General features: G+C 40.4%; 1 protein-coding gene across 2 annotated transcripts in view; it reads right to left on the bottom strand.

Moving 5' to 3' along the window:
• Window positions 1–5,863: 5,863 nt before the first annotated feature.
• Window positions 5,864–12,561, bottom strand: part of Fam107b (family with sequence similarity 107 member B) — a 225,667-nt gene continuing 218,969 nt past the window's right edge. For both annotated transcript variants that reach the window (XM_004641745.2, XM_023701819.1), the window contains 2 exons: window positions 9,022–9,172; window positions 5,864–8,482 (listed from right to left, as the gene is read on the bottom strand). In XM_004641745.2, the coding sequence (XP_004641802.1) occupies window positions 8,366–8,482; window positions 9,022–9,172 (268 nt within the window). In that variant the 3' untranslated portion in view covers window positions 5,864–8,365. The remainder of the gene's footprint in view (window positions 8,483–9,021; window positions 9,173–12,561) is intronic.

Raw genomic sequence — 12,561 nt, 5'->3', positions numbered from 1 at the left:
GAGAGAGAGAGAGAGAGAGAGAGAGAGAGAGAGAGAGAGAGAGAGATTCAACTTCCCTGCCTTTTTGCAGTAGGCATGCCATGTGACATTCGCTGATCCATGGCATGCGTCCTGCCCTCTGTCACCTTTTCACCTGCTGACTCTGGCAGTGCGAGGGAGCTACACTGCCACCCAGAGCTTCACTGTGAGCAGAGAGGTGCTTCCCAGGAAGCTTTCTGGGGCCATGAGAGGCTTTGAGATAGAGACACAATATAGCGTGTATGGAAATGTTACAGTGAAACCTACCAATTTGATATCTCTGTTCCAAGCATTTATTCTGTTCTTTTCCGCTTATCTAATGTGTGATGGGCAGTGCCCGGATGGCAATGGAGCTGGGATCACAGTCAAAGCTCCCTGCTCGCTCACGGGCCTCAGACTGTGCATGCACTCTCCTCAGCTAACCTTACGGCACACGTCCAGCGTCTGTCCTACTTCACTGCTGTGGTGTCTCACACTCAATGACGAATGTCCCATTCTGGCTGAAACAACTGGAGGCACTTCATAACTGCTCTCTGTTCTTTTCATGTCAAGTAAACGAAGCCAGCCAGCTACTATCAAGAACAATATTCCACTATTTTTATTTTTAATCTGTGCTTTTTTCTTTTTTCTTTTTCTTTTCTTTTCTTTTTTTTTTTTTCTAAGGATACCTTTCTTGAGTCTCTTGAATCTTATCACTAATGCTCTTCCTACCTCAGCTGAGTAGCAGCACATACAAGAACAGTGGGGGGAAGCAACGACAGAGAGACAAGCAGCTGGGGAACACACATGCATGTACCTGCATCTCCGTGCCTTTACCAACGATAGCATCAGAACTGGTTTTGTTCTCAGAATACTTGTGCAGAATTATGTCATGGTTATTTTCATTCATATGTCCCTGATACTGATAGCATTCTCTCTTTACATGTGGATAGGCCACTGATTCCTATCTTCTGGAATTTCCTCTTTGTACATTCTAATGGCACTTTTTTTTTTTTTTTTTTTTTTTCGGTACTGGGGATTGAACTCAGGACCCTGAGCTTGCCAGGCAAGCACTTATTCTAGTGAGCTATCTCCCCGGGCCCTCCTCTTTATACATTTTGTGCATTTTTATTGCACTGGCATCTGTAGACATTCTGTAGGTGATTTAGATATTATTTATTTGCTGCTATATATGGGATATACCTTAGTCTGTTACTCGTCTTTTAACCTTTTTATCTTTTTCTGTTCACATTTAATTTTCACTAATCAAATTCATCAGGTGTTTTGTTTGCTAGTTTTGTGGAACAGGATTGGAGACTGAACCAAAGGCTTTTGCACTGTGCTACATTCCTAGCTTTTGAAATTTTGAAATAGGATCCTGCTCAGTTGCTAAACCTCCCCGGCAGGGCTCCGTGAGAACTTCCTGCCTAGTATCTGGCAAGCTGGGACCACTGGTGTGAACAGCAAGCCAAGCCAGTGTTAGATGTCTTGTTCAAGGTGTCCCAGCCCTGCTCCCAAGATGCTACAAAATGTTCCTTTATATTTTATTTGAATATATCTATAGTATCATTTTTCTGTTGAACATGCCAATAAATTTAGGTATTATTCTTCAACATGGTGTGGGGTACAGTAATATACCTTTGCTTGGTTCCAGGAGCACCAAAACTTCTTCACTGAATACTTTTCATCACTTTCTGCTTTGAAATAAAAACCCACCTTAATCATAGTACATTTTCATGTGTAATCAGACAGCCCCTGGACTTCATGTTCTGTTCCACAGATCTATCTACTCTGAGCTAGAATGGGACCTGTTAAATTACTATTGTGTGGAAAGTGTTTATCTATGGAGAGACAGGTCCCCTTTCATTTCTCTTTTTTTATGAATTTAGGACAGGGTCTACAGGGTGTACAGAATCTCACTGTGTAGATCAGACTCATAGTGATTCTCCTGTTTTCAGCCTCCCAAGCACTGGGATTACAGGTGCGTACCACCACACCGTCTCAATCACCGTCTCAGTGCACCCCGCAGGTTGGGCTGGCACGGCAGGTCGGGGATCAAACCCAGCCGCTGTGCTCTGCCTAAGCAGGCACGTTAGTCCGCTGGAGCTATCTGGCCAGCCCCATAATTTTTATTTTCAAAGAAAATATCTCACCTAATTTTTCTAAATTACCATTTTTCTGGTTTATTAAGACTTGTAAGAAAAGTAACATTAAAACACATAATGGCTTAAAATAGGAAAATCAGGGTACAACTACTGAAAGTGCAATGACAGCTGTCCACTAGCAAGAATGTGCCAGATTTTGATTTCTATTTTTATTTTACTCAAAAAGCTGCAGGTCATCTTTGAGGGGCACAATGTCATATGTAATATGCCAGGGGAAAAAAAATGGATGGATCAAAACCCTACATTGTAACAAAGCAAGGACACTATCATAACTGTCAGGAAAAATGTTTTAAAAAGAATAACAAGCTGGAAATTATGGCACATGCTTGCGCTCTGGGAAGCTGAAGCAAAAGGACCACAGGTTCAAGCCTAGCTCAGGCAACTTAGGGAGACAGTGATTCAGAAAATGTTTTTTAAAAGGTTCAGTGTAAAGGCCCTGGGTTCTATCTCCAGCACTGTATCAAATGAAAAAAAAATAAAAATAAAAAAAAAAATAAAACTAACAACAACAACAGTGGAGAGAGCTTAACCTAGCATTTCCACTGGCAAAGCTATAGTATTCTAAATGCCTAAGATGGAAAATAAAATTATGATAAGAGGTACACTAAAGAGAAAAAGCAGTGGCTATCTATACAAGAAAAAAATAAATACAGGCAGGCAATCATAAAACTAGGAAAATGTAGTATTAGAAGAAAAAATATTGATGACCATCAGTGTTCACATAAAGCAACCAAGTAGAAAGAGGCTAGTGTATTCTATGCAATAATTTTTTTTTAAAATCCCACAGCATATCCAATACAATACCCAAATACTCAAAGTAAATTCACCACATGGACTCAATGACTCTTAGATGAAATCTCAAAATGACTACTCTGCCATCATTCTTTCAGTGCCAGTGGACCATCTGTATTTCATCTTCTCTACATTTTTTATTGCATTGACATTTACAGACATTTTATATGTAACCTAAGTATTATTCACTTGTTGCTATCTGCATAATATACTATAGTCTGAAATATTGATAAAGCATAGTTTTCAATAATGCTAATGAGCACGATCAATATATCACAAAGGCAAAACACTACGTAGATAATGCTGGCCATGCAAAATAAGTCTATACGGTTTCTGGGAAGAACACCAACTTTCAAGAAAACAGTAAAATATATGGTGAAGTGTTTAAAAATCCCATAGCAAAGCAACTCAGAATTGTAAAAAGGATGTGGTCCAAAGCCTGTGAATCATGACTGAAAGAATTTGGACCACTCAGCCTGACCATGTCTAACTATAACCAGAACCCATATTTGGCTCCTTCAGTTACTCTAAGGAAGCATTTCTTTTCCATTACATTTCATGGCTGCTAAGCAAAGCAGTCAGGCTCAGGTTGTTGTGGTTCGATCCCCGGAACTCAAGCCAGCCAAGCCTGCCTTGAAGGCATTCTGAGCCAGCTTAAAAAATAAAAAATCCCCCATTACACTTCATTAGTTTTATAGAAGCCTAGGAAGTAGAATAAGTCCTCAGGAAGATATTGTATTACTCCGCTTTTTGTTGAGACAAAATATTTGACATACACCACCTAATGAGGGAAAATGGATTCTGGCTTATGGTTTCAGAAGGTCCAGTCCATGGTCAGGTAGTTTCATTGCTTTTAAGTCTGTGCAGGGCAGAAACATCTTGGTGGCAGGGTAATGTAGAGCCAGTTGCTCACTTCATGGCAAACAGGAAACAGACTATTAAGGAGCCAGAGACAGAGACATATACCCTCCAAAGGTACATCCACAAGGACCCACCTCCTCCTACTGGGCTCCACCTTCCAACAACCCATTCTGCTAATAAAGTCATCCAATGATGATGTCAGTATCTTGTGACCCAATCACCTCTCCTGAGCCCATTCCCGCTTCACTGGGGGGTTGAATCTTCAATACTGAGTCTTTGGGCATGCTTTACATTTAAATCATAAGATATGAAAATTTTAAAGGATATAGCTATAGGAAAGTAACTTCTAAATGGAAAAATAATGAACATCAAGGCTCACTCTTAAAAATAGGTTCACGTAAGTTATTTTAGAATGTGCTATCTTTGTATTCAAGTACAGCTTATATACTGTTTAAGGACTTTGAAAGGTTCCAAATCATCAGTCATTCCTAGTCTGTAAGTTAGGTTATTTGAGGCAACTCAAACTTACAACACATAATTAAATGCTCAAAGAAATATTGTTGTTCACTTCCTAATTCAGACACACACACACACACACACACACACACACACACACACACAAATCACTGGGCAGAGCCTGAATGAGGAAAGTGGTTGAGAAAGGTCAAGAGGACTGGCTATACACAGGAGGATGAAGGAAGGAAACAGGCTTGGAAGAGGTGTGACTTTCAGGTTTTTACTGCTAGAAAAGGAGCTACAGATACAGAATAGGAGAAAGGAAGAAAGATGTGCTATTAAACGTATGGATATGAACTCATGATATTAAGCAGATATAAACATAATTATCAATACATATGTGTGCATGCATACACTTACACACAAACATGTATCTTGAGAGGGCCAAGGCATAGCAACACCAGTAGTAGTGAGTACACATTCAATAAATGCTGCTTTTTTCCAGAATCTGGCTGGGAATTATCATCTTGCTAGAAAAATCTAAGAGTAAATGCGGAAATACTCAGAACATCCCCAGTTGTCAATCACACATTTTCTTATGAAGAGAAAGACAAAGTAGAGATTCTGACTGTGCGGCCAGCTCATAAAGATTTCATTTATCCTAATACTTCAAAATTTACTACATTAGTAGCTAAGAGTATTAATATCTCTTTCATTTGTCACACTTTAAAACTTACCACTTTTCTCTTTCTTCACATATGCTTCTTCTGTAAAACACACACACACACACACACACACACACACACACACATAATTAAATGGCCCAATATCCTCAAAACTGTCACACTGGGAAAGTGGTTATTCCAAGGATGTAACTACTGCTCAAATCATTTCTGGAACCCATCTTTTGTGTGGGTTCTAGGGCTTGTGGTGTAATCTATGAGACAGCAAATTTTCACTCTTTGAAGTAGACTTTCAAAAGAGATATGATAAGTAAAGAGACTTAAATCTCTAATTATTTTAACTAATAATAAAATGCAATCATGGGTACAATGTTCCAGAGTAACTTCTTTGAGGATAGCATTAATTTAGCTGAGTAAAAAATACATATATTATCGGGGGCCAGGGAGATGGCTCAGTGGAATAAGCGCTTCCCTTGCAAGCACAAGGGCCTGAATTCAATCCCCAGTTCCACAAAAAAAAAAAAAAAAAAAAAAAAAATCACCCACTAGCTCATTAAAAGCACTTAAAAATGGCCCTTCCCAAAAGATGTCTTCCATTATCCTACCACCATACTACCTAAGATTCTAAAAGCTGTGGCCAACAGAACCAACAGTTGCTGTGACTTATGTGGTAGGTACCCTACAAAAAGTGTAGCACACAGTACCATTAATATCTTAGCATGGATTGTCTGATGGGTAAATTGTCAGCCCTGACAGATGCAAGGTGATAGCAGGACATAACCAATCAGGAGCGAAGGCTGTCAAGGCACACTCAGCCAAGTGTGTCCTGGATCCACCCTTTGGTCTCTTGGCTACACAGTGCCACCCCCTCCAGATGTGCGTCCTAAACAGATCAGACAAACATGGCTGCATGGTCCAAGCATGTGGTGATTTTTATTAAGAATAACTTTGGTTCTAAGAATTCCACCCTCAATTCTGTAATTCTTTCCATTAAAAACAATTATACAAGAGCAAATACAAAAAATATTAAATTATGAAAACAAATCCATTAAGGCTCCCTTTATATATATTATATACACTCAAACAAGGCAAGATTTTCCAGAGTAGAAGAATAAAGTCAACTGTTATAGCTTATAAAGCAATACTACTTTACTACCAGGAGACTATAAAACACTCAACTATTTTAAGAAAACCAGAGAGGAAAAATGGAGCCATTTTTGTGGAAAAAAGTGGCTCCAAGCCCAGGACTCTGCAGATGTTCCCAAGTCCACAGGTCTGGGCAAGACAGTGTTGAGGACAGAATGACCACCTGGGAGGCTTCAGCCTGGGAACCATCTGACCAGACTTTAAAGAACATCACAACCAGTACCTCTGCTATTCAGCACGGTCCATCACTTTGCACTATTTACAAGTCTTCTTTTGGCTGGATCTTGTGTATTACTACAAATAATTCTACAAATCTGTCTATGAGTAGGAAAGAATGCTTTCTAAATTCTAAATGCTTTCTAAATTTCTAAATGACTTTTTCCCAGTGATGAATGAATTCTACACAAGTTTTAGGAACAGAATTCATCCTTCTCTAGGGGCTTCACAGGGCCCTTGAGAATTTCGTCAAGTGGTAGAATCCCTTCAAGGACACAGATCTAAGTCCAGTTAGAGAAAGCAATTTGATCCAGGCCAAATTTCCACTTTATCAACCACATTATCAGTCCACATACATAATAAGGAAAAGCTCTGAACGAACGTGCAATCAGAACGTTCTTTCAAGATCCTCAGTTACCACACTTTCTTCTCTCAAAGAATGGTGAAAAAGAGAGTCACCACTCATCTTTGAAAGGAAACTATTATAGAGCAGTATTTTAAGCTAAGCATCATGTATTTTATTCAAATAATACTTGCTGATGAGGTGAATGATCCATTTCAGGTGTAATCAACTAACACATTTCTCTAGTTGTGTATCAGTCTCCACTTCTATCTTGTTCACATTAGGATTGAATAGGGGCCTGTCAGCTGCTAAAACTAAAGCACTCACACAGAAAGCTAATGTCTACTGTGGTGATGAAGGGCCGCAAAGCCCAGACCCAACTTCTATTATCATTGGAGGAAGTATAAGAACAGTCCTTAATGTAAAAGTTACTGGCTGAGCTGTCTCTGCACGAAATCCACAAGCATTATATGCCAGCAGTATATAATTACTTTTGCATGAGAACTGTGCTGTTCTTGTAACTTGGATGTCCACTGAGGAGCACATGAATTAGCACGCATGAGAGACCAAGCTGGCCCATGCTGCTGCGTGGCTTTCCTGAGAGATGCAATAATACAGTAGTCATCAACATCACCCCTCTTGACAGCACTAGGCTGAGAGGGTGGCAGAAGTCTTTCTACACAAGGGAAAAAATAGTAAAGAAATATGTGACTATTAATCAGAAATTACCAAAGTTTGATTCTAATGATACCAAAATGTACAAACAATGTAAAATCTTCCTCATGAACATCCCCCTATACCACTCTCTGGAGAGATTAAAAGATTCTGGACCCTGTACTTCTGAAACTGAAGCTGGGTTATATACACGATTTCCACTTTCCAAAGGACCAAGGAATTGCCTCATCTAGAAGGACTACCTCAGCACAAAGTTTAAGAGCGAAACTACAGAGAAGCCCAGTGCTCATCACAGTGATACATGAACCTGCGTAAGGTGCCTTCTTGGATGTAGAATGCCACGGCATCCACACCACCACACAGACAGCCAAGAGGCAGGAAGATGGAGCCTTACATATTCCTAACCCTTCTGACCTTATTTCTGGACTTTAGTGCCAACAAAGGTAATTGCTGTGCTCAACACCAAAACCAACTGTCCCTGCTACTAATTCTAATGTGAGTGAAAGTTTAAATTAAACAAGAAAATTTTGGATTTTCGAAATTTACCAGTACTGGATATAACAGATTAAATATATTTCTGTGCAATCTAAGTTGTCTAACAGATAACCAAGGGAAGAATTAAACATCTTTCCTTTAGCTTTTGAAATAAAAAGTTACCATTCCCTACAAAATTTGGATTGGAAGAAAAACTGAGTAGTGCAACTCTCAAGGATTAATTCCAGTGTCCTCTTCCCTTTTCTTCTTGTTTTGTTCTGTTTTGTTCTGCTTAAAGTCTCTGAATGCAGATCCATTATTCCAACTTAAGTGCTGGTCAATGTCCTTCATTTGGCGAATGGGAACTGCAACTGTCCTAGACAATTCACCCACCCAGACTGCAGGAAAATCACATAAATCCCCTCTCCAGGCAAACTTCTTAGCTGGCTGCAGTTCTCTCTGGGGGCTCTGGCCCTGAGACCAGAGCTGAAAAGCACCCAGACACAACTGTTGCAATAAATGGTGGGATGTATATCAGGCTTCTGGGCAGCCTTGGTCTAGGACTCCTGGGCTTGAGGCACTTCCTGGCCTGTTCTCCTGAGATTGCCTTTCACCTTCACAAACTCTGGTGCATTTTCTTGCTCTTCTTGCAATTTCTGCTTCTCAAGTTCAAGCTAAAAGGAATCCAAAAACAGGAAAATTATTTATAATCTGAGAGGTTTGTCAAAACACTTTTCTTTCCAATGGGAAATTCTCTGTTCATCCTCCACCACAAAAAGAAAGAGAGAGAGAGACAAACAGACAGAGAGACAGAGACAGAAAGACCGACCGACCATGTGTGTGTTGGGGGTATTACTCAGAAGCAGGAGCCAACTGGCTGTTACTGCAAACACCACAAGAGAAGAATACCAAAGTTAAAATTAGAAAAATGAAATCCTAAGACCTACACACAGTTTCTCTGGAGTCTTAGTGGAGCTAAGCTCTATCAAATTACTCTAACACAGTGAATTCAGTGATTTCTTCTGATTTTGCTTTTGCTTCTAGCATTTGTTTGAGATCCACAATAGCATTCTTGACTGTCTTGAATACAATTTATGCCATCTGCTGCCATCTGGCTCCTTATTCTTTCAGAGTATGACACTTTACATCTGCCATGTCTAGGAAATTCTTCTCACTCCAATACCCACAGCTCTCAGGACTATATCACACCTACCTGCTCCAACTTCTGCTGTCTCTTTAATAGTTCGATTTCTAAGTCAGACTTCTTCTTTTGTGCTTCCTCTTCCTTCTGCTTTATGACTTGGTCCCGCTTTCTCTTTTCCATCACTTTTTGCAATTCTGGCTTATTCTGAGGAGCAAGACCCCTAACAAAAGGAGAAGTAAGAAAAATAAAAAATAATCAAATGGATATATTTTTCATGAATATAAATATAACTGAAAGAATCAGCCACAGAAAAGACATCTATGAAATTAACCCAATTGTGGTAAGTATCATTAAGCCAAGTGGTTAACAGGCAACACTCAAAAATCCAGTAACATGGATGAAAGTGGAAGTACACTTTCTGAAGAGCTGGTAAAATCTATTCACTCAATAAAAGGCCATGGAGCATTACCATGTGCAAGGCACTAGATTTCACAAAGTAGGTGGAGTATAGAGGACACATGAGCCAGGTGGGGAGCAGGGTACCCACCAGAGATGAGACACTCAGGACATGCTTGGCTCCATCTGGAGGCCGTGAAGATGCCCAAGACATAGCTTCTGATCTCAGGCACTAAATGCTGCCTTGTCACAGGCAGGCACAGAGATTCAGACAGCAAAGTGCCCCTGGAAACCTCATCCCACCCTTCATTTTTCAGATCTGAAAGAGGATTCTTACAACCAAAGTTCTGTCATTCCTAAGGGGCACAGCCTCACACAACACTCATCTCCTAATTGCCAATCCAGGGCTCTTTCCACCTAAATTGTCGCAGATGTAGTTCACATTTACAAAACATGGAAGTCAGATTTCAGGGAAAGTCTTCAGTTTTAGAAAAGTCAGGTGGCCATTTTATCCACAGGAAGAATAAAACAGAAACAGGCCTTAATTGGCAGCCTACAGTGTGTATAAGAAGTCAAGGGAAAGGAACTAGAAGTTTTCTACTTTTCTCAGCATTTCTGTCTGACAGAGTCAGGCTCTTCTTTGCTCCACTCCTCTTGCCATTTTATTTAGTATTTCTCCAGGCTAAGCCTTCCAGGACCCTCGACAAACCTTCCCACCTGTTCCTCTCTGTCTTCCAAAATTATTAACTCTGTACAGATTCCATCAGCCATAAGTAATTTTAGCTTGATGGTAAAGATTACTAGGAGCATAAAAAAAAAAAAAAAAAAAAAAAAAAAAAAGAAAAAAGAAAGAAAAAGAAACAACCCCAGGATGAAAACTACACCCTGGACACCAAGTAGTGAGGGTGTAAGCAGGAGCTGTGCATATACACGGAGGCCAGGGCACCCCCAGACCCCGCTCCCACACACCTGCACCTCCCTCGTCTGCACTACTGCAGATGTATGCCAGTAGCCATTCTCCCAGCTACGCCAACGGACATACACAACTCATGACCAGAAGGAAGCTCAACAACTGTTAAATCAAATAACACTACTGGTCCCAGCCCAGGCGCAGCGTGGGTGAGACCATCTTCTAGCCCCTTGGGACGCCCCCCACCACTCTGCAGCACCTCCCCCACCCCGCCCGCCCAGTAGGAATTTCTGCCACGTTCTGAAAACTCCCAGACCCAGTCCTAGCCCAGGCCCGGTGAGTGTGTGGGAGAGCTGCCTCTCCCCCCTACTCCACTTTGTCCCCTCCAGGCTCAGCTCACACCTAGCATACAGGCCTGGGGTGAAACCCTGCAGCTGCAATCCCTGCAGAGATTGTAGAAGATAGAACCACCCAGCTAGTCCAGGAGCAGAAAATCTTGCCAGAGGGGCACAACAGGTTCACCCCCAAGGGCAGCAGCAGGAAGGAGCTGAGCACAGCAGCCAGACCCAAGCCAGGCACAGCTGGATAAATCCAAACTTTGTAGAGCTGCACCTGAACTTCAGTACGTGCTAAGGTTATAACTACAACGAAGATCTACAACAAGACAGTGCTACACAAAATGACGAGAAGGAACAAAATGCAACCTCAGAACCCAAGCCCACCCGTAACAAGTGCAGAGGATACTAACACACAACAAACTGGGAATCACACAGCTGAAAGCAATGAATCAACGGCTTGTGAAATAAAGAAACAGCTGCAGAAAGGTATAGAGTAACTCAGATTGGAAATTAAAAAAGAATCAATAACATCTGCAGTAAAGAATCAAATGCACAAACATATGGAGGAAACCCAGTGCCCACCCAGAACAAGTGTGGAGGACACTAGCTCAGCTGAAATGCATGAATTAATAGCATCAATAGTAAATAGGCAACAGCAGAAAGATATAGAGGAACTTAGAGTGCAATTCTTTTCTGAAATAAAAAAAGAATTCTCAGAACTCATAGCATATGAAGTAAAGAAACAACTACAGAAACACAAGGAGGAAACCCAATCTAAAAAAAACACTGCAGTAAAAGAATTTCTAACTGCTTCTAAAGAAGATATTGATAAAAAAAATAGAGGAGATTAGAAAAATGACAGATTCCTTGAATGACCAATACAGGAAAGAAATAGATCGCATGAAGCAGAATCAAAAGATATAGAGGAAATTAAAATCTCAATCACAAGCTTGCAAAACCGTTTAAGTGAAAGTGAAGAAAGAGTTTCAGATCTTGAAGATGCTGGTACAGCTAGTAAAAAGGTAAGAAAGGATCTCTTAAAAACAATGAGGATGAAGGAAAGAATAATCCATCACCTGCAAGATGATGCAAAGATGAACAACGAGAGACTAATAGGCATCAATGAGAAAGAAGGAGTCAATACAAATGACATTTAAAAAAATATGGGCAGGAGTAATACCAGAAAAATTCTCAATATAAGGAAACAATCTGACATTCAGGTAACCGAAGCATACAGAACGCCAAGTGACCTCAATCCAATGAAAACACACCGAGACATATAATAGTCAAGATCCCAGAAATTCAGCACAAGAATAATCTACTGAAAGCTGCTACAGAAAAGAAGCAGATCACATTCAAAGGAAAACCCATCAGAATTACAGCCAACTTCTCTTCACAAACCATGAAGGAAAGGAGATCATGGAGCAGAGTACTTCAAGTCCTCTATGAAACAAATTCCAGCCCAGATTACTATACCCTGCAAAACTCTCTTTCAAGTTTGATGAAAAAGTGAAATCCTTTCATGACAAAGAACAGCTACAGAATTTCGTGATGACAAAGCCAACCCTACACAGGCTACTGAAAGATGTTCTAGAGAGGGACCAAAATGATCGGAACGCCATGAATGAGAGCAGAAGCAACCAACTAAATTGGGCAAGCAATTAAACACAGGAGAAAAAGGAGTAAACGACAACAGGTAAATAACATGTCAATCGTAAGTCAATACATCTCAATTCCAACCATCAATGTAAATGGACTCAATTCATCAATTAAGAGAAATAGACTGGCACAGTGGATTAGGAAACAAAATCCAACAAAATCGTCAGAGGGAAATTCATAGCTGTGAACTCACACATTAGGAAAACAGAATGGGAACAAATATAATGCTGCACCTTCAACAACTAGAAAAGGAAGAGCAAACCAAACCCAGAGCCCAAAGACGGGAGGAAATCATAAAGATTAGAG

This window comes from Octodon degus, unplaced genomic scaffold (assembly GCF_000260255.1).
Source record: "Octodon degus isolate 3935 unplaced genomic scaffold, OctDeg1.0 scaffold00141, whole genome shotgun sequence".
Lineage (NCBI taxonomy): Eukaryota > Metazoa > Chordata > Mammalia > Rodentia > Octodontidae > Octodon > Octodon degus.
Note: the sequence above shows the minus strand (reverse complement) of the source record. Positions and strands in the feature narration are given on the sequence as shown.